Source organism: Bolinopsis microptera, chromosome 8, assembly GCF_026151205.1.
Source record: "Bolinopsis microptera isolate Bmic1 chromosome 8, MBARI_Bmic_1.0, whole genome shotgun sequence".
NCBI classification, from domain to species: Eukaryota; Metazoa; Ctenophora; class Tentaculata; order Lobata; family Bolinopsidae; genus Bolinopsis; species Bolinopsis microptera.
The window spans coordinates 14421972-14443626 of record NC_087079.1 but is presented as its reverse complement, the minus strand read 5'-3'; the positions used below and the strand labels follow the sequence as shown (position 1 = coordinate 14443626).

The 21655-nt window shown below is 38.4% G+C and overlaps 4 protein-coding genes across 5 annotated transcripts in view; 1 reads left to right on the top strand and 3 right to left on the bottom strand.

The window, feature by feature from the left end:
* The first annotated feature begins 3208 nt into the window (after positions 1-3208).
* The window catches only part of LOC134819489 (low-density lipoprotein receptor-related protein 5-like), a 59474-nt gene continuing 41027 nt past the window's right edge, over positions 3209-21655 (top strand). Inside the window, exons 1-14 of one of the 2 annotated variants that reach the window (XM_063829443.1) lie at positions 3209-3352; positions 4685-4751; positions 5044-5186; positions 6460-6547; positions 6844-7027; positions 7348-7471; positions 7630-7761; positions 7896-8157; positions 8359-8575; positions 8746-8822; positions 9010-9179; positions 9594-9737; positions 9970-10134; positions 12919-13073. In XM_063829443.1, the coding sequence (XP_063685513.1) occupies positions 4718-4751; positions 5044-5186; positions 6460-6547; positions 6844-7027; positions 7348-7471; positions 7630-7761; positions 7896-8157; positions 8359-8575; positions 8746-8822; positions 9010-9179; positions 9594-9737; positions 9970-10134; positions 12919-13073 (1895 nt within the window). In that variant the 5' untranslated portion in view covers positions 3209-3352; positions 4685-4717. The remainder of the gene's footprint in view (positions 3353-4684; positions 4752-5043; positions 5187-6459; positions 6548-6843; positions 7028-7347; positions 7472-7629; positions 7762-7895; positions 8158-8358; positions 8576-8745; positions 8823-9009; positions 9180-9593; positions 9738-9969; positions 10135-12918; positions 13074-21655) is intronic. The other variant, XM_063829445.1, reaches the window with a different exon arrangement.
* On the bottom strand, positions 10754-12330 carry LOC134819490 (actin-15B-like). The gene is made up of 4 exons (XM_063829446.1): positions 11798-12330; positions 11532-11668; positions 10985-11407; positions 10754-10827 (listed from the first exon to the last, which is right to left on the bottom strand). The coding sequence occupies exons 1-4, from the start codon at positions 12300-12302 to the stop codon at positions 10762-10764; spliced, it is 1131 nt and encodes a 376-aa protein (XP_063685516.1). The 5' UTR covers positions 12303-12330; the 3' UTR covers positions 10754-10761.
* On the bottom strand, positions 13138-15823 carry LOC134819810 (uncharacterized). The gene is made up of 3 exons (XM_063829958.1): positions 15606-15823; positions 15229-15474; positions 13138-15031 (listed from the first exon to the last, which is right to left on the bottom strand). The coding sequence occupies exons 1-3, from the start codon at positions 15821-15823 to the stop codon at positions 13342-13344; spliced, it is 2154 nt and encodes a 717-aa protein (XP_063686028.1). The 3' UTR covers positions 13138-13341.
* Positions 17285-21282, bottom strand: LOC134820046 (uncharacterized). The gene is made up of 3 exons (XM_063830231.1): positions 21031-21282; positions 20655-20900; positions 17285-20436 (listed from the first exon to the last, which is right to left on the bottom strand). The coding sequence occupies exons 1-3, from the start codon at positions 21246-21248 to the stop codon at positions 18747-18749; spliced, it is 2154 nt and encodes a 717-aa protein (XP_063686301.1). The 5' UTR covers positions 21249-21282; the 3' UTR covers positions 17285-18746.

The window sequence follows — 21655 nt, the reverse complement described above, 5'->3', positions numbered from 1 at the left end:
ACTACTAGTTACATCCTTCTTTCCTGGTGTAAAGTGAATGTAACAGCATTTCTTGATGTTAATGTGGAGAAGATTGCATTTCATATAATTGTAAACAGAATTCATTATAGTATTAGCTTTTTGGTAGAGATTCTGGACAGATTTGTCGACTACAAATATATTGGTGTCATCAGCGAAAAGTATAAATTTTCCTAGGTCTGATGAGTTATAGATATCGTTTATGTAAATTATAAACAGTAGCGGTCCTAAAACACTACCTTGTGGTACTCCACAAATAACAGGGAGTTTATCAGATTCCTCACCTAAAACTGAAACGTACTGCTGTCTGTTAGATAGGTAACTTCCAATAAGCTCGTTTGCGTTACCTCTTATACCATATTTGTCAAGTTTTATGAGAAGTTTATCGTGACTGATAGTGTCAAATGCCTTTGATAAGTCGATAAAGATACCTAATACATGTTGCTTTTCCTTTATATGGGAGTTTACATAGTCAACTGAGTAATTAAGGGCGTGGTTAGTTGAGTGACTCTTCCTAAAACCAAACTGGTTCTCAAACAAAACGTTCTGCGACACAAGAAAACTGTACAAACGGGAGTAGATTACTTTCTCAAATAACTTTCCGAACACAGCTAGGGTAGATACTGGCCTATAGTTTTCGAGATATTCTGTACCGTCTTTTTTGTATATAGGGCTAATTTTACCAATTTTCAGTCGGTCTGGAAAAGTTCCATTTCTCATGTGTTCATTAAATAATACTGACAGTAGTGGGCTTATAATCTTAGACGTTCGTTTGATGACGTGAATAGGGATGTCACTAGCTTTTCCATTCTTGAGTTCGCTAATGATTTTCTCTATTTCTTCTGGTGTACAATCGCTGAGAAATATACTTGAGGTATTTGGCCTTGGTAAGTAGTCCGTAAAGCATTGAATTGGACTTAGTCTAATTTGACCGGTTGTACTGTACGATTCATTCAACTTAGGGGCAAGAGATACAAAGTAATTATTAAATTCGTTAGCTATAATTCTACGGTTCATTATTTTCTCATTATTAATAACATCGCACCAATTTAACGAAAATTGATGCGCGGCGCCGCCTTGCAGTTGAATAGTGCATTGCGCTGCATGTAAAACTTGGCCTTAGATCGAGTAAACAACAAATTTTAAAATAAATGAACTAAATTCAATTTATAATTATTCTGGCCACGCTGATTGTGATTATTTGGAGGACTTTACCGCTTCGACGCGCCACGCAAACTAGCATTCTTGCTTTGCATCGAACCCATCGTCGATCGTTTCTTTGCTTCGCAGAGCAACGATCTCGATGGGTTGACACCGTCAATCAAGTAATTATGGATGCTCTCTTTTCATATTAATATAATATTAATTAGTATAATAAATATATGGACGTGAAAAAACACATGTATTTGTTTTGCATTTTTTGTCTATTTTTATAATTTTTACTTTAATCAACCGTTCATGGGCAAATTTTTGACTATATATAACTTTATTTTAACTAATCATTATAAAAAAACACATTTTTAAAATTATATTTAGTATTTGTAGCGCGATGCACTACTGGGTCGCGCCGCGCATCAAATAATTCTTCTCGCAGATCGGCGAGATGCACCACTGTGCCTCACCGAGCTGCGAAGGATCGACATCGTGAATCAAATTTAGTATTATTGTTTTTAAATATTTATTTCTAAATGGAATTAAAATTTTTAGCGTGCCGCGTATATTTTTTCCGATTTATACATTGCTATGAAAATCGAGCGCTAAAGTAAAAACTGTCGTGTTCTCGTAAGAATGACTTAAAAGTTATTCAGTGTTCCAATTTTAATGTTAAAAAGCCTTCCGCTTGTATGTTATTGTTGTTTTGTTCTTAAATTTTATTTTTACTGATAATCTCATGTTTTCTAATCAATGTGAGGGTCCCAATTTACATTTTATAATGTGTAATTCTGTTCGTTTCTGCAACATGGCAGTCGAAAGCATGCAGCTTGCTGTTTCAATTTCACTATGCTCAATTTCTATCGCTTGATACTGTTTTTTAAATTTAAAAATTTTTTTACAGGTACACATTTGTCCCACGGACTATACAAGTTTGTCTGTGATTTAACTTTGAAGTTAAGATTGAGTAAAAGTTTGCTCGTCATGCAATACTGAGTTTTATCTAACAATTATTCACTAAGCTTAGAGCTGTCTCATCTGTTCTATCTTAATTAAACAGATATTACAGTGGCTGGTGGGATATACAGGGTGTCTCAAGGGTCTTCTTTTTTGTAGGGGGTTGTGGTCAAGATGATCATTTTAAGATAGGGCATGAAGCCATGTTCTTACCGCTGTACAGTTTTTGAATGTGGAACATCAAATGACCGGGATAAGAATTTTTAAATGGCCAGAACCGGGACCGGGATTGGTTAATTTTGACCAGGACCAGGATTTTTTATAAAATTTCAAATTGGCCGGGATCAGTCAAATTTATGACCAGGACCGTGACCATGTGCTTACCGCTGTACAGTTTTTGAATGTGGAACAGCAAACGACGGGGATAAGAATTTTGAAATGGCTGTGACCAGGACCAGGATTGGTTAATTTTGGAATTTTTCAAAAGACCCACCCACCCCCTTTAACTGTTTTTCGGATAATAATCAAGACACACGACCCTTTTGCCGGCTTTTGCGGCACTAACTATTGAGAAATCACGGTACTAACTGTGTCTAAAATATATAAAATAAGATACCCACCCAGAAATTGCTTTAAACATGACTTTTTAGCTTAAAAAGGATTCGATATTGAATGTAAACTTTAAGCAATAAAACTAACAGTTGTCAGTTGAGATATCTATGCTTGATTAAAAACAGTTTATACAATGTACAATAATCTTAAGTCTACTCCAGTCTACACTCTACATTTAAGACCCACTATTTAGTACCATGTACTTACTGTTTTGGGGAAATGGGCAAATTATACCCACTATTTAGTACCATGTACTAACTGTTTTTCTGGGGAATGAGCAGCAGACCCACCACTTAGTACAAAAGTACTAACTGTGTTTTGGTAGAAAAAAAAATGACCCCCAACGTCACGTACAGTACTCGGCACCTGATTTCCCCCCGATCAAGCACAGTATTATGGCATTTTGATGTAGACATATATCATAAAATATCTTCTTATTTTGAAATATTTCCCTATAAGTTTTTTCAAAAGCCTGAAGGACTCTATCTAGATCTCTGATCAAGCTTATATGTTAAATGGAATCAATTTAGCCAGAATAGTTATGCAAACGTTCTAACAATCTGAAGATGAAATTGTGACAGAAGCAAATTTGTCAACGAGTCTTTGACTAGAGGTTTGTGAGATTATTTCATTTCAGCTAAATTTACATTACTGATCATGCGTTATTTAGTTATTTGCAATTAATTCTAATGTTTTGATTATAATGAAGATATAGACACATATTTATTGAGGAATTTAGACCTGCATGGTTAATTACAAGAGATATACTGGATATAAATCGTATATTAGTTTTCTCAAAGACCTGAAATAAGCAGTTAATAAGTAAATAAGAATAGGTATGTACAGATTTTACTAACTATAAAAACATCTGTCCTGGTAGCCGGAGAGTTTATAATGTGTCGTACAACTCTGAAGCATAACTAAAGCCCATATTTTAAAACTCTAGTTGTGCAAATTCCTCGAGGAGACAAGTATTTGACTATTTAAAGGTCAATGTGATTAAAATTATTTTATAATTATTTGTATATTTACAATTAAATAATCATTCAAAAAATGTTTGATAAATTAATAAACATGCTATACTCGTCAAATCGTTATACTAGGTAACAAAAAGGGTTGTGCAGATAAATAGTCAGGAATTGAAACTGCTCACTAACTGAGACATTCTATACAGAACAAAACTTAACCATCTAGTCTATTACATGTAGTGGGTCTGTTTCCTGTATGTTCACTAAGCCATACTGTATTTTTATTGATAAAATATTGAATCTAAATTTTCGATCTATTTTATCATAATTGCTCTAACATTGTACATATGATATTTGTGAGTTTCAAATAAAAATCGTAATAAGACATTTGAAACGTTCTCATCTCATAGTTTGCATGATAATGGTAGTTAACGTGTAGTTAACCTCAATTCGTTATCAGCAGGAAATACTCAAACATTGTCCAAAAGTGGCACATTTCTATAATTTGTACACATCCATCAGTGATTGTCGTAGAGTTAGTACAGTTAAAACCACAATTATTAGATTTGTTTAAAAATTAACCTTTCAATCTCTAGCACTATTTAGAATGGGGTCAGTTTCGTTTCATTGAAGTGGCGACTATACTTCAGCGACTTTCAAAAGGCGTCAAAACATTCAGTTACTCCGTCTGTAATTGATTCCACCTCTAGTCTTAACTAAAACTACTTTTGTTTTAATTAAACATGCCATATTTTATTTTTGCGGACATTGTAACGGTAAAATACCTGAAATTCCTGAAATACCAAAAATTGTTTACAAAATGATGAAACCCAGATTTACCACAAACCCCGATTTACCGTGCTGCAGTAAATCGGGGTTTGCGGTAAAGTTATGCTTTAATTAAATGTATTTTGTGTACAGTATGAAACACTAGCTTTTATACACTAGTTTATACACTAAGATAACAACCGTTTCAGTTGCAGCTTTGAAAAACCAGTAGAATCCATCTCATGCTTTTGTGGTGTCTTGTACTTCTTCTAACATGTAAGTAACCAGTGCAAGTCTTTGTACTTTAGTAACCAGTCGTTGTAACTAGTGTCTGGGTTACACTCGCTTAAACCGTTAGAGCTTTTCATCGACAAATGGGATGCGGCCTTACATGCAGCATGCTATAATATAGCCAGGGTTCGGACTTAATCAATAGTTAACCTGCATATATAATATCAGTATATTTGATTACTAGATACACGATTGAACTTTTACAGATAAGATAATTTTAAGAGCATAAAGTCATTCCATCAAACATTCCATCAAAATATAAATCTCAATTTGGCAGGTGTACAAACGACAAGTTACAACTTTGTGATCAATGACAACTCCACACTTCAAGTCTACACGGCTGGTACAGTGCAGCTCGTGGCTGAGAATGTTAACACTTCCAGTTCTACATTCCAGTACCCTTATCTATTCTACGTGAAGGTTAGTGTTCTGTACCCTTATCTATTCTACGTGAAGGTTAGTGTTCTGTACCCTTATCTATTCTACGCGAAGGTTAGTGTTCTATACCCTTATCTATTCTACGTGAAGGTTAGTGTTCTGTACCCTTATCTATTCTATGTGAAGGTTAGTGTTCTGTACCCTTATCTATTCTACGTGAAGGTTAGTGTTCTGTTCCCTCATCTATTCTACGTGAAGGTTAGTGTTCTGTTCCCTTATCTATTCTACGTGAAGGTTAGTGTTCTGTTCCCTTATCTATTCTACGTGAAGGTTAGTGTTCTGTACCCTTATCTATTCTACGTGAAGGTTAGTGTTCTGTACCCTTATCTATTCTACGTGAAGGTTAGTGTTCTGTACCCTTATCTATTCTACGTGAAGGTTAGTGTTCTGTTCCCTTATCTATTCTACGTGAGGGGTAGTGTTCTGTTCCCTTATCTATTCTACGTGAAGGTTAGTGTTCTGTACCCTTATCTATTCTACGTGAAGGTTAGTGTTTTATACCCTTATCTATTCTACGTGAAGGTTAGTGTTCTGTTCCCTTATCTATTCTACGTGAAGGTTAGTGTTCTGTTCCCTTATCTATTCTACGTGAAGGTTAGTGTTCTGTTCCCTTATCTATTCTACGTGAGGGTTAGTGTTCTGTACCCTTATCTATTCTACGTGAAGGTTAGTGTTCTGTACCCTTATCTATTCTACGTGAAGGTTAGTGTTCTATACCCTTATCTATTCTACGTGAAGGTTGTTGTTCTGTACCCCTATCTATTCTACGTGAAGGTTAGTGTTCTGTACCCTTATCTATTCTATGTGAAGGTTAGTGTTCTGTACCCTTATCTACTCTACGTGAAGGTTAGTGTTCTGTACCCTTATTTATTCTATGTGAAGGTTAGTGTTCTGTTCCCTTATCTATTCTACGTGAGGGGTAGTGTTCTGTTCCCTTATCTATTCTACGTGAGGGTTAGTGTTCTGTTCCCTTATCTATTCTACGTGAAGGTTAGCATTCTTTTCCCTTATCTATTCTACGTGAAGGTTAGTGTTCTGTTCCCTTATCTATTCTACGTGAAGGTTAGTGTTCTGTACCCTTATCTATTGGTATAGAATTTTCAGAAATATTCCAGGAATTAATTAGTCTATACCTCGCTATATAAATCTATAAACATGCAGCTGGAGGTAAACAAATTTCTTGTTCTTACTTATACCACCAATTAACACGTGACCTATTACTTCCACTTCGGACTTGTAATGATATTTATCTTAGGAGCAGAAGGTGGTACAGTACAAATACAGTATACACACTGTTTATCAGTACAATGTTTTATCAAAAGAAACAAACCAAATTGCTACCAGTAAGTTGTTTGGCGTTGTTTTATTTTTCGTGTTTAGTAATGGCCGATATGTGTTATGGTTCTATATTCCAATTCTTCGGGATTATTAATAACAGTTGAATTAATTCTTCTTTAAAACAGTCCAGGGGACCTTGGCCAGGGTAGTCAATTTGCGTAACAGTAACGAGGCATTCCCTGTGAACTATGATTTTGAGTATCTATCTGTAGATTGATTTGATTTATTATTTTTGAACATGAAAAAATACGTGCAGTTAAAAGAAAAATGATTTTTGTTTTAATATTGGATATTCTATCAGATTTGCTGTCAGTGTCGGGTCTATCAGTATACTACCCAACACTATACATTTTGGAAATGGGGGAACATCACGTAGATCCAAGTGGCAGACTTTCAGCGGTGTCTCTAACGACCGGCAAACAGAAAGTTTTAAAGAGAATAGACGATAGCAGCGCTAGAGCCCTTTTCTTTGATCCATTAAATGGGTGAGCTTCGCTTGCATAATACTGGCGGTATACTCGTTTGAGAATGAGAAATCCTTGTTGTAGTGCGACAAAATTGCCCGAATCATTACATTTTGTAAGGCGCGGAGAGTTTATAACGCGTTCTGAAACGCGCACTTTTGCGCGTCAGTGCGCGCCACATGTCGGTGGTCTTTGATCTGGTGTTCTTTGTTTTTGTCTTGTGCGAACCGCCGTATTTTATGAAAGTGTAATTGCATCTTCCAATTGTGTGCTTGTTACATCAAATTAAGCTTTCTATATAGACTCTACATAATATGATTTATGTCAACTCCTCCCTGCAGGACTCTTCTCTACAGCCTGTCCAATGGTAGCATAATGGGATATGACGTCAAAACTGGAGAAAATAGAATAGTGACATCATCATATATTGACGTATGGGCGTACGGACTTTGTGTAAATGATCAAGTGAGTGAACAGAGTAGTTATTGTACCAGCCTTTTTAAGTGATTTTCTTGAGATGATGCAGTTATTTACTCCGGTTATCATATTTTATTAATATTAAGTTTCCCGGGTGATTGAACATAACTTATAGTGAAATTTTATAAAGATGACGATTTTCCCAGGTACTGTACATATACAACAGCAGAATTCTGATCGCTCATGATCTGAAAACTGGCACCAATTCATTAACGAAGGACGTAGAACACTGGAACATTCTATCGGTGTCTGGCCCGACTTTGTGTTCCGTTAAAGACGTGAGGGATAGATAAATATTCATCTTTATATCCCTAAATTTGATGTTGTCAAAGACAATGACATTCAAGTTCGAATAATTAGCTTAGATTCAAGGGATTAATCACCTAATTTGACCAAAACAATTTAATTTCAGATCATATGGTCGAACGATGTTACCATGGCAGTTTCTACAAGTTCTAATACGACAGTACAACAAGCCCTCAAGTCCCCCGCCCTCGCCCCCTCCACTTCACTTATTTACCTGAGCATGTACCAGAACAGTCTTCTTCCTCCCTCCGATCTACCCCAGTGTCAGAGTTGTGATCTCTGTATGGTCTTCTCTGAAATATTACCTTTAACAGATATGCTTTGTGGTTGCGAGTTTGGAAAAAGGGAAAATGGTTCTTGCCGAGCAGGTAATATGTTCTGTAGCTATGTATATAAATTACACGACTCCCTATATCTAAAGCTAAAATATCGTGAAAGCCAAATCACTGAACAGCACTGCAAAGGTGTTCCTTCTCATATACAATATACATTATACATATCTGTATATAATCTGTGAAACTTCGACTAGTAATAATATTTAATTTCTATAAACCACCTTTCTTGTCCAGTTCCGGAGAAGTATCTGGTATTAGCACAAATAGAGACCCTTTCCCTGTTGGATACATCAGACCCCACAGTTTTACACAGACTCCACATTAACACCGAGGAGAGAGAATCAGATGGTAGCGTGAGCTGGAGTAACACAGCTAAGCAGTGGTCTATGAGGGACGTAGTGTTGGATTCTTCAGCTGAAACTGTTTTCTGGATTGAATCTACCTTCATGGGGTTAGAGTTATTTTACTTTGGTAATGTTATGAGTAATCGTAGTGTCTAACAGCATCAACTAATTGTATTCTGTTGATTTTAAATTTTGAAGATTTAAAGCGTATAATGCAATGCCTGCTCACTAATTGATAATAGGGTAATACTGGTAATTACAACTCTCCTTATTTCAGTGCATATATTCCTGATGAATCGCGGATCATGAAAATGAAGATGGGACACTCGTCTTCTCCTGAGATTGTATACTATGGTCAGTCAAATTTGTGAACTTTAATGTTTAATGGGGAGGATTGAACTTACTGTACAGAAACTAACCCGCTGAAACATTTTTCTTTTCTTTTTTTCTCTGTTTTTTAGTTTTCTCTGAAACTACTCATTAACAAAGATCCTTATCTGGATACTTCCAAAATTACTGATCGCAATAATATCAATTTCAGATCCTCAGCGACCAGTGGACAGTTTGGCTCTAAACATTGAAGACGGGCTGCTCTACTGGCTGGTCTCCAAAGCTAGTCTGGTGGTGGCTGCTAAAGTCACATGTACTGTAGAGCTCTGTTATAAGACTACACTTGTTAACAGGGACGTGGAGGAGGACACTAACCAGCTCGTTAGTTACTTGTTTTACTTTACTTTAATTTTTATTTTTACTGTCTTTTGCTGCAGGAAATGTGTTAATTATGCTAATTTTAGCAGGATTAATGATCAGACTACATACAGTGTATATTGAGTAATTTATACGCTGTGATCATAATAACATAGACTGTTCTAGAAGTTTGTATTCTACAGACAGTTTAGTGTACTTTTTTAACAAGTCCACGTAAAATTATAGAAATTCCAGCTGAAGCACTAATAAGACAAAAAACGGCCAAATCGTCATCAAGATTTGAACTTCAAAGAGAAGTTGTGAAGCTGTTTGTTCTTCTGTAAGCTAAGCTGTGAAGTACATAATATTTATATCCTTGACAGGAAGTATCAGCAGCTACGGGTTACATGGTGTACATATTATTTATATCCTTGACAGGAAGTATCAGCAGCTACGGGTTACATGGTGTACGTGTCGGTCACGAACAAGATCACAAGAAGAGAGTTGGACGGGAGTAACCCTAAAGTTATCCTCTCTGCCAATCTGCTGGTCATCAGCTGTATCGCTCTTTCTGGGGAATCTGTACGTTATATTAATTACTTTTTTCTGAAGTCCTTAAATTTATTTCTACTTTATTTGATTTCATTTAACTTCGTTAGTTAAGTTAATCGAATATCAGGATACCTCGTTTTGCTAAAAACTTAGCTCTTATCGTTAAACTGTGCAAATTCAAACATAATTTATGATTTTCTGTACTTATGCCCCAATTTATTTTCTCTTTCACAATCTTCGAATAAATAATCCAATTTGGCAGGTGTATATACTAGAATCAAGTGAGGGTAAGATAATCAGCCTGCCACTAGCCGGAGGAGAACAAACAACTGTCTTCAAACAACGCTCCGAGTTTATCCCTATCAGTATAGCAGTCTCTGGACAGGATGTCTTCATCCTCAGCGAGTTTAAGAGGACTGTGACCAAGGTTAGAAATTTTAGTGTTTGAATCTGGTAAAAACTAAAATTGCTAAGCTAGGTTATAAAATGAGAGGTGCCTGACGGTTTTCTCACAAAATCAATACAATAATGTTAAGTCGATGCAATAGTGTTAAGAGATGTCTTCAAATTAACAACATGTACTAGAAAATGTCGTTAAAAATGTTTATCACGTCGCACTACTTCTATACTACTACTATTCTACTATACTGTGACTTTGAGTTTAATTAGTCGATTGATTATCACTGAATTATTCAAGTGATATGGTCATGTTAAATTATAGTTATGAATTATGCTTACGATGACTACAATAATTGTTGATACATATTTGAAACTTTCCCTCAAGAAAATGTCACATTTGTACAATTTGACTTATATTTTACGATTAGTAAGGGTAGACAGTAAAACTCAGTAATTCTGTATCTCATTCGACAGAGTAAATAAGATACATAACCTACAGCATCATCTGCAACATAACAAAACTTCCGATCGCTAAGTGTGCGAAACAAAGTCCTTTATTTCCAATTATATAGCTGCTGTGTGTTACTCGGGCGGCTAGTCAGGCGGCGGGTCGGGTGGCTAGTCAGGCGGCGGGTCGGGCAGGAGGGCGGCTTGTTTAGAAGCACTTCCTGTGGACGATAGAAGGACCAGCCTCGTCATACTCTTCCTTTGTGATCCACATCTAAGGAGGAAATGTGCGTTAGAAAACGTAGTTAAATTATCGTGAAATTGATCAAGTTCAATCTCGTAAATTGGTTTCGTCTCCTTCCAAACATTTCGCAATAGATCGATTGGAAATTGGGAAAAATAGTGAAAGATATAATAGTGAGTGAACTCACGGCTTGGAATGTGGAGAGGGAAGCAAGGATGGATCCTCCAATCCAGACGGAGTATTTCCTCTCTGGAGGAGCAATGACCTTGACCTTCATGGTGGGAGGAGCCAGGGCGGTGATCTCCTTCTGCATCCTGTCAGCGATACCGGGGTACATGGTGGTACCTCCGGAGAGGACACAGTTAGCGTACAGATCCTTCCTGATGTCAATATCACACTTCATGATGGAGTTGAAGCAGTTCTCGTGGATTCCATGGATTTCCATTCCGAGGAAGGCAGGCTGGAAGAGAGCCTCTGGGGCCCTGAATCTCTCGTTTCCAACAGTGATGACCTGTCCGTCGGGGAGTTCGTAGGACTTCTCGAGGGAGCTGGAGCTGGCGGCGGTGGCCATTTCCTGGTCGAAGTCGAGGGCAACGTAGCAGAGCTTCTCCTGCAAAATCATCACGTTAGATGGTGGTCACAGGTATCTTCATTGCATTATTGTGAGGAATTATTGGCCACTGATGTTTTCAAAATTGTTTGCAAGAAAGATGGTTATATAATTGAGTGCAAACCTTGACATCCCTGACGATTTCCCTCTCGGCGGTGGTGGTGAAGGAATAACCTCTCTCGGTCAGCACCTTCATGAGGTACTCAGTCAAATCTCGTCCAGCCAAGTCCATACGCATGATGGCATGGGGGAGTGCATATCCTGGAGAAAGAATTCGATTAAACATTTTTAAATTGATGGCAACGAATATATTATCAAATTAAGAAAGGAATCTATATCATTTATGATTGTAATTTTAGATAACTGATGAATTGAAGGCTTAGAACTTACCCTCATAGATGGGTACGGCGTGGGTAACACCATCTCCAGAATCCATGACGATACCGGTGGTTCGGCCAGAGGCATACAGAGCCAGAACAGCCTGGATGGCAACGTAGAAAGCGGGAGAGTTGAAGGTCTCGAACATGATCTGGGTCATTTTCTCTCTGTTGGCCTTGGGGTTGAGGGGAGCCTCAGTCAGAAGAGCGGGGTGTTCTTCGGGGGCAACTCTCAGCTCGTTGTAGAAGGTATGATGCCAGATCTTCTCCATATCATCCCAGTTGGTGACGATTCCGTGCTCGATGGGGTACTTCAGGGTGAGGATACCTCTCTTGCTCTGGGCTTCATCTCCGACGTAAGAGTCCTTGTTTCCCATACCGACCATGACACCTTGATGTCTGGGTCGTCCGACGACTGAGGGGAAGACAGCTCGGGGAGCATCATCTCCGGCAAAACCGGCTTTGTTCATTCCAGATCCATTGTCGATGACTACGGCGGGGGCTTCGTCCTCATCCATGGTAAAGTGTTTTGGGCTGCTGATAAACTCCTAAACTTCAACTGTAAACTAAATGGTATACTGGAAGAGCTCCACTGCGGCCATTTATATTGTTGTTTAATTGAATAACTGCCATGTGACCGATTTCACTACTTTCCCTGGAATTTTGCGGTTTTGCGACAAATATTTCCAAATATGGGCATGGTCCGATGAACATGGCTTCAAAAAATTCAGTTTACCGGTAGGAGGAAATTCAATTTAATGCTTACAATGGCAAAAAACCTGACCAGCATCGTGAATAAGGTTTACTGTACAGTTTTTAAAGGAAGCTCCTAACAATTAAATCTAGCCAGCTGTTTTAGTAATTGTTAAATTGGGCTGACCAGCTTGTGAACACCAGTTATGATTTAAGCAGCACTGCCACAATTGCTACCACGCCGCAAATCATGATAAGGGTAGTGTTTAATACGCAAATTGCAAAATCACAAAGCAGGAAAAATTAAACTCCGCTTTAAATACTAAGATAAGGATTCATATTTAAGGCATATCTCACAATATCTCTTATATCTCACAATATTTCACATATTTCACATATTTCACATATCTTACATATCTCATAATATCTCACTATTTGTAGGTGAACCTGAGAGCGCAGAGCTCGGAGACGATAACTTCAGAACTAACGGGACTGAAGAGTGTGGCTAGCAGTAGGGAGCTGGTGGGGGGCCACTGTGCTGCTGATAATGGGGGGTGTCAGCACTTTTGCTTCTCTCTTCCTGGCACTCATCACAGGTTTGATCAACTTACAATAACTTATATTAATTTAAATTATTGTTCAATAAAAACAAACTTGTTTAATAATCCAAAAACAAAACATATATTTTAGGAAATTAACAGATGAGTACAAAAATAATGCTGCATTATATCATAAAAGCTCGAAATCTGGTTATTTAGTTTATAAACTCAGATTATACATAAATGTATAATCTGAATCCCATTGGGTGTGATGTATCGATTAACTTTCATCAGAACGATGGAACATTGTCATCACTGAGTTTATTCAACACATATGAACATGTTTACAAGATCCGTCAGAACACCGAGTCAATCCTCCACCACACTCCTCATTATCTCCTCCTTCTTCTTCTCCGCACTTTTCACAGCTCTTCTCACAGTTCAACTCCATGTAGTCACTGTAAATGCTGCTAGCTTGACAGTATCCACTCTCAGCCCAGGTTGGACAGTCACCCTCTTCGTCAACACAGGTTTTCTCTGTTGCCTCTTCTGCTTCCTCTGCTTCCTCTCCTTCTCTGCACACTTTACAGGATTTTCTGCAGGTGGACACCATAAACTCCTCGTATTCGGAGTTGGAACAATAATTTTCGTATGCCCAGTTAGCACAATACTCATGATCATCAGTACAAGAACTATCCTGTCCCTTCTTTTCACATTTAGGAATAGTGCAGTACTCCCATCGTGGGTTCACCCCGTGACTATTGTAGCACCAAGGTCTCTCCGACTCCTCATCTGGATTCCGACAATAGTTCTCGTCGAGTCCTTTGTCTCGGTGCCTCCTGGGTTTAAAGGAGTGCTTGTTTGGACGCTGCCTGTTCCAGCTTTGGCACTTTAAACCAGACTCAGTCATACTGATAAAACCTCTGTAGTTTACTCCTGTGGGATCATCATCTGGTAAACAATCATCGTCACTTTCTGTTGGCATTTCTGTTGTACTTGTCAAATCAGTTCCACCCTCAGTTCCACTTTCCTCCTCTTCGTCTTCTCCACAAACCGGAACATCGCAGTATTCCCACCTAGGCTCTGTGGACTGGGAATTGTAGCACCACGGACCTGCTCCTTCGTGGTCTGGATTCCGGCAATAGTTGTTGCTCTCTAAACCGGTATCTGGGTAGTTTTCTGGGGTTCGGGAGTGATAGTTGGGGCTCTGGGACTCCCAGTTTTGGCAGGGCAGACCTGACATAGTTGTACTCTTAGTGCCTCGATAGTTCAAACCTAATTCATCGCTGAGTTCTTTGCATTCTTTAACCTCTGCTTGCTCTTCCTCTTCATCTTCGTTTTCTCCTTCGTCCTCTTGATCGTCACCTCCGTTTCCGCCATCATTTACGTACAAATCGTTATACTCGATGTAGTAGGCATATGAGAGAATTCCACAAATATCCCTTCCTCTTTCGAATCTAGCGAACCCGTTCATTCCCCAATCTGCACCCCAACTGTTTTTAATCTCGAAGAAGTTCGAACCATATCCTGTCAAGATGACAGCATGATTAGGATAAGTAGGATCCTTACATCCGTCGTAGATACCCTCTCCAACACTGTAGAAATTATCCTCAACCGTGAAGGCAACAGCTAGCGGCATCTTGTTCACCAGATCAGTCAAAACTGCAGTTTCTGTCTTAGCGGACTGGGTGTAACCTGTAACTTGAATTTTTCCAGCAATATCGTTAGAATGAGAACCATAGGAACACGTCCCCATCCTCTCTTTGTAAGGGTAGTTAGCTTCAGATGGGAGATGGTTCTTTTCTATAACAAAGTCCCAAGCTGAGGTATACCAGGAACCTTCACAGCCGTCCTCATCACTTCCAAGATGCTCATAGGTACAGTCGAGGAGTTCTTGTTCGGAAAAGGAGAGAAGTTTTCCTGTAGCTGCCTTGTAGGCGTACTCTATCGGTCCAATAGCACCGTAACTCCAACAGCTTCCACAGCCTCCCTGGTTCTTAACTGGTGTAACGTACCTAAGGGATTGGTGGTTTGATTAAAAAAATGCTAACAACATGCTAAAATGTGAACGTCAGTTATCATCAAATTGTGAGCGAACTATGGTTACTTGGTATAAGACAACCGAAAGAGTCGCAGTATAAACCATAATGAGAAAAATAAAAGGAATAGGTTGTGTACAAAAAATGAAAGGAGGTTGTGTCGTCAGTCGTACCCTTTTTTGTTCCAGTCGAAGGTATTTGGTAGAGCCTGCAGTGACCCAGAAGACTGCAGAGCAGCTGGTCTGGTATACTTGCCGCTCTCTAGCAGACTCATGTTCCGACTCAATCCCAAATATTGTTTCCTTGTGGAGGTGTCCATAACAATGAAGGAGTTAATTGTACACTGGTAGGATGTCTCTCCTTTCTTAAACTTCTCGTTGTGAGATTTGCATTTGTTAAGGTTCCGTGAAAATACATTTCTGAGAGTGGTTCATGGTTAGCATCTCCAGTACAGACCTCAGGACTGACGATAACGTTTGGTATTGGTGAATAAAAACTCTCTCCTGCACGGAAACAACTTCAAACGCTCAGATTTGGTGATATTTCCTACCTCTTATGAGAGTTAGGACCAGCTCCAGTAGATGCTAACACCAGCTTGTCCTCTGGATCAGTGTACGCCTCCATGTACATTTCAAATGCTTGGGAAACGCAGATATCAGAGTTCAGGATATCATCCTTCACATTGCCAGAGATCTCCTTGCTGCTCAGGTTCTGGGTTGTTGTGAGAGTGAACAGCTGGAAGGCGAGAAATACGATCTTGTAAGCCATGTGTTCTCTTCGCAAGTGGACAACCAACTAAAATTATCGTTTGGTAAATGAGATCGATTTATTGAAGTGGAAAATCAGTTTAGTTACATTAATCGTATATTTAAACAACATAATCACCTCTGCCGTTTTCTGACAAAAGTGCTTAAGTAACACAAGGTTCATTTTGTGCAAATTGACTTAAAAGATTTCAATTCTGTAATTGCTCTGGGCTAGCTGCTGTCAAATTTAAACTGCACCCACTATTGGCCATCGAAAATAACTTAAATAAGACGAAAAATTAGCCTTAAACTGTTGTGATGAAACACTGGTTGTAATATTGGGACACGCTGAAATTTAAAATTTAAAAATTTCGTTATCTGAGAAAAGTGCTTGAGTGCACCAACATTAGTGGGAACTTTATCTGTGATCATTCTGACCTAAAAGTTTACGACAAATTGATTGGTGATGGTTTAAGAACACCAAAACACTCCCTTCTCCTCAGCGGATTAAAAAATAGTGACAACGAGCGGAAATGAAACGTTGTATTGCAATTCCTTATAAAATTTTGTTTTCGAATCGGAATCCTACCAGCATTTTGACGCTTGTTTTGACGAAGAGTCGATTGGTGATAGTACGGGATAATAATAACTTGATAAATAAGTTTCTTTCTTTAGAAATTAAATTAAGAACTCAGATGAGGCTTTCTTCATAAAGGCCAAGGTTTTGTGAATTATCTATATCATATTTTAAACTTGAAGAATTCCCCCCGGCAACCAGGACATAGTAGAAAAAACACTGAAAATTGACCTAAAAATGACCCTCTGGCGTGACAAATTTCAGCTCGCAAATCGAGTTGAAACCTCGCCATTTTTAGCAGAGTTGTAAAAAAAGGATAGAAATAGGCTATAGCATTCTTAGAATTTTTATTAAGGCTTTAGATTTTCTATAATTAACGTCGGAAGTGAGGTAAAATAAACGTTAGAATAATTGCGTTATTTTAGTCAAGGTAAACAGCGTTGTTGCTTAGCAACATCAAGAGATTGCACGTGCGCGAGCAAGAACAGATAAGCAACGCGCGTTGTCATGCTCTATGATACGTCATAACTAGCTCAAATTACAATTTACACTATGAGGCCTATGACTATCCATTACTTTGGTTGTGATTGATGTTTTTTGATGCAGTAAAAGTATCGATTAGGGAATACTTAAATAAAACCTTTATCGTTATCGGCAAATAAAAATCCATACAATTTATATTACAGTATTACGGAGCTAGATCGTAGATAGATAGATGATAACAAGAAACTATAACATAACTGATTTTAAATTTCCTTGAATAAAGCGTTCAGCTAGCGGATGTACAGGTTTGAGGAAGCCTATGAGCTAGGTAAGCAGATAACTTAGTGTTTACCATGTTATAAGGCACAACACTCATACTCGAAAAAAGCTTTAAAATCGTACAAGAAAAATGTATCATGGTCAGGAACAGGTTGTAATAATACGGAATATTGAAACTGTCTCTTTTATCACGAATCAATACGAACAAAAAAGTAGATTGATAACAGTGTGAATATGAGGTATATAAGATGAGCTATAGAAATGAATAGATATGTTTCGCTCTATAAGCTTATAAGGCAGCTGACCCAGGCCGAGTATCGAGCACAAAATAAAAGGATGAAACATTTTTCCTGTAAGCTTGTAGTAAAAACATACTAGCTTGTTGAGTATTACATGCGATTAGCTATTCTTACTTTACATCACAAGATCCAATCATGTCCTAACATTCCCTACTCAAAGTCAATATCCCATTCACTGAAATTGATAAGCTAAGAAGGTACACGAAACGTGTGTGAACAATGTTGCGTTATCCAGCTATTGTCGTGCGAAGTACCTACAGCTTTACACGTTACGAGGCACATTGATCCTACTCAAGTATTGTATCCTAACAAATCTTACAAATCTTCTATCCAGATACTATTTATTCAGGCAATACTATCGAGAATATATCTATTTATATTTAAAACTTGACGACAAAATCCATAATTTCTACAGTATAACAGAGCTACGTAGATGATGAATAAAAATTAAAACATAACTGATTTTTTAAATTTCCTCGAACAAAGCTTTCGACTAGCGGGTTTCTAGTTAATGATAATTGATATCGTAACGCAAGGCAAAGAAAAACAAGCGTATAAGAATATAACATAATTGTAAATAATCCTGTACATAAATAAATGGTAAATGGTAAATGAAAATACACATTAATAAATATTAATCAAATACATGGACAGAGCTGGGAAGATCAACCCAAAATACTATACTGCGGGGGCTCATAAGTCTACAAAGTTTTTGAACTATATCTTTCTTTTTAGCGCTTGCTATACCCCGTGGTTGATTTTGTGGGAAAGCTATGATTATACCTAACCGGATCAATCTCTCTTCTTTCTGCCGCAGAAATGAAGCAGAACGAAAGGAATCCTCGTTGTGCTCTGATTTCCATTCCATTTGGACCGAGCAACGCTGAAGCCTGATAACCTTCGCCTTCTCGAGCAGTGGTCTTTCTGTTTTGCAGTGGTCGCTTGTCCCATATGACCTAGGCCAAGAATGAAAGTCCGAACAGGCCATAGAAACAGCAGTACCCACCTTTTCCACTAGTTATGTAGCTGTCCGCACTGTTTGATGGACAGTTCCACTTTATGGTGATCAACTTACAATAACTTATATTAATTTAAATTATTGTTCAATAAAAACAAACTTGTTTAATAATCCAAAAACAAATCATATATTTTAGGAAATTAACAGATGAGTACAAAAATAATGCTGCATTATATCATAAAAGTTCGAAATCTGGTTATCTAGTTTATGTATAATATGAGTCTTATTGGGCGTGATGTATCGATTAACTTTCATCAGAACGATGGAACATTGTCATCACTGAGTTTATTCAACACATATGAATATGTTTACAAGATCCGTCAGAACACCGAGTCAATCCTCCACCACACTTCTCATTATCTCCTCCTTCTTCTTCTCCGCACTTTGCACAGCTCTTCTCACAGTTCAACTCCATGTAGTCACTGTAAATACTGCTAGCTTGACAGTATCCACTCTCAGCCCATGTTGGACAGTCACCCTCTTCGTCAACACAGGTTTTCTCTGTTGCCTCTTCTGCTTCCTCTGCTTCCCCTCCTTCTCTGCACACTTTACAGGATTTTCTGCAGGTGGACACCATAAACTCCTCGTATTCGGAGTTGGAACAATAATTTTCGTATGCCCAGTTAGTACAATACTCATGATCATCAGTACAAGAACTATCCTGCCCCTTCTTTTCACATTTAGGAATAGTGCAGTACTCCCATCGTGGGTTCACACCGTGACTATTGTAGCACCAAGGTCTCTCCGACTCCTCATCTGGATTCCGACAATAGTTCTCCTCCAGTCCTTTGTCTTGGTGCCTCCTGGGTTTGAAGGAGTGCTTGTTTGGACGCTGCCTGTTCCAGCTTTGGCACTTTAAACCAGACTCACTCATACTGATAAAACCTCTGTAATTTACTCCTATGAGATCATCATCTGGTAGACAATCATCGTCACTTTCTGTTGGCATTTCTGTTGTACTTGTCAAATCAGTTCCACCCTCAGTTCCACTTTCCTCCTCTTCCTCTTCTCCACAAACCGGAACATCGCAGTATTCCCACCTAGGCTCTGTGGACTGGGAATTGTAGCACCACGGACCTGCTCCTTCGTGGTCTGGATTCCGGCAATAGTTGTTGCTCTCTAAACCGGTATCTGGGTAATTTTCTGGGGTTCGGGAGTGATAGTTAGGGCTCTGGGACTCCCAGTTTTGGCAGGGCAGACCTGACACAGTTGTGCTCTTAGTGCCTCGGTAGTTCAAACCTAATTCATCGCTGAGTTCTTTACATTCTTTAACCTCTGCTTGCTCTTCCTCTTCATCTTCGTTTTCTCCTTCGTCCTCTTGATCGTCACCTCCGTTTCCACCATCGTTTTCGTACAAATCGTTATACTCGATGTAGTAGGCATATGAGAGAATTCCACAAATATCCCTCCCTCTTTCGAATCTGGCGAACCCGTTCATTCCCCAATCTGCACCCCAACTGTTTTTAATCTCGAAGAAGTTCGAACCATATCCTGTCAAGATGACAGCATGATTAGGATAAGTAGGATCCTTACATCCGTCGTAGATACCTTCTCCAACACTGTAGAAATTATCCTCAACCGTGAAGGCAACAGCTAGCGGCATCTTGTTCACCAGATCAGTCAAAACTGCAGTTTCTGTCTTAGCGGACTGGGTGTAACCTGTAACTTGAATTTTTCCAGCAATATCGTTAGAATGAGAATTATGGAAACACTTCCCATCCTTTTCCTTGTAAGGGTAGTTAGCTTCCGATGGAAGATGATTCTTTTCTATGACAAAGTCCCATGCTGAGGTATACCAGGAACCTTCACAGCCGTCCTCATCACTTCCAAGATGCTCATAGGTACAGTCGAGGAGTTCTTGTTCGGAAAACGAGAGAAGTTTTCCTGTAGCTGCCTTGTAGGCGTACTCTATCGGTCCAATAGCACCGTAACTCCAACAACTTCCACATCCTCCCTGGTTCTTAACTGGTGTAACGTACCTAAGGGATTAGTGGTTCAATAAGGGCCCCGAGCCTTTTCTAGGACAAAAATGTCAACAACATGCTGACAATATGTGAACGTCAGTTATCATCAAATTGTGAGCGAACTATGGTTACTTGGTATAAGACAACCGAAAGAGTTGCAGAATAAACCATAATGAGAAAAATAAAAGGAATAGGTTTTGTACAAAAAATGAAAGGAATTTCAATGTACGTACCCTTTCTTGTTCCAGTCGAAGGTATTTGGTAGAGCCTGCAGTGGCCCAGAAGACTGCAGAGCAGCTGGTCTGGTATACTTTCCGTTCTCTAGCAGACTCATGTTCTGACTCAATCCCAAATATTGTTTCCTTGTGAAGGTGTCCATAACAATGAAGGAATTTACTGTACACTGGTAGGAAGTCTCTCCTTTCTTAAACTTCTCGTTGTGAGATTTGCATTTGTTAAGGTTCCTTGAAAACACATTTCTGAGAGTGGTTTATGGTTAGCATCTCCAGTACAGAACTCAGAACTGACGATTCGGTATTGGTGAATAAAAACTCTCTCCTGCACGGAAACAACTTCTAACGCAAGCTCAAATTTGGTGATATTTCCTACCTCTGTCTCTTATGAGAGTTAGGACCAGTAGATGTTAACATCAGCTTGACCTCTGGATCAGTGTACGCCTCCATGTACATTTCAAATGCTTGGGAAACACTGATATCAGAGTTCAGGATATCATCCTTCACATTGCCAGAGATCTTCTTCCTGCTCAGCTTCTGGGTTGTTGTGAGAGTGAACAGCTGGAAGGCCAGAAATGCGATTTTGTAAGCCATGTGTTCTCCTCGCAAGTGGACAACTAACTAAAATGATCGTTTGGTAAATGAGATCGATTTATTGAAGTGGAAAAGCAGTTTAGTTACATTAATCGTGTATTTAAACAACATTATCGCCTGGTAGTTGCTAATTGATTGTTTGTTTATTTAATCATTAATTAGTGTGATTTTGGAAACATTCCAATATTTAATTTACAAATTACGATATGCTGTTAAACATAATATATTTCAATATTTATAAATAGAAAATATCAGTGCACGTACAAGTTACAACAAACTTCTCAGTTTTGGTTGAATATTTAATTCTTAAACAAAGGATGATCTAATATGATCACTGATATTAAAGCCGAGAAATAATACTAAATTCGAATAACAGATGTCGACTTCATAGTATTTAAGTATCAATA

Excerpts from the sequence above, each read along its gene's own strand:
- LOC134819490 (XM_063829446.1), bottom strand. The coding sequence starts at position 12,302 with ATGGATGAGGACGAAGCCCCCGCCGTAGTCATCGACAATGGATCTGGA. Across the intron at positions 11,408-11,531 it reads AAATCGTCAGGGATGTCAAG|GAGAAGCTCTGCTACGTTGC; the intron begins GTTTGCACTCAA and ends ATGATTTTGCAG. Across the intron at positions 10,828-10,984 it reads CCCTCTCCACATTCCAAGCC|ATGTGGATCACAAAGGAAGA; the intron begins GTGAGTTCACTC and ends TTTCCTCCTTAG.
- LOC134820046 (XM_063830231.1), bottom strand. The coding sequence starts at position 21,248 with ATGGCTTACAAAATCGCATTTCTGGCCTTCCAGCTGTTCACTCTCACA. Across the intron at positions 20,901-21,030 it reads AACTCTCATAAGAGACAGAG|AAATGTGTTTTCAAGGAACC; the intron begins GTAGGAAATATC and ends AACCACTCTCAG. Across the intron at positions 20,437-20,654 it reads TTCGACTGGAACAAGAAAGG|GTACGTTACACCAGTTAAGA; the intron begins GTACGTACATTG and ends CTAATCCCTTAG.
- LOC134819810 (XM_063829958.1), bottom strand. The coding sequence starts at position 15,823 with ATGGCTTACAAGATCGTATTTCTCGCCTTCCAGCTGTTCACTCTCACA. Across the intron at positions 15,475-15,605 it reads GGTCCTAACTCTCATAAGAG|AAATGTATTTTCACGGAACC; the intron begins GTAGGAAATATC and ends AACCACTCTCAG. Across the intron at positions 15,032-15,228 it reads TTCGACTGGAACAAAAAAGG|GTACGTTACACCAGTTAAGA; the intron begins GTACGACTGACG and ends CCAATCCCTTAG.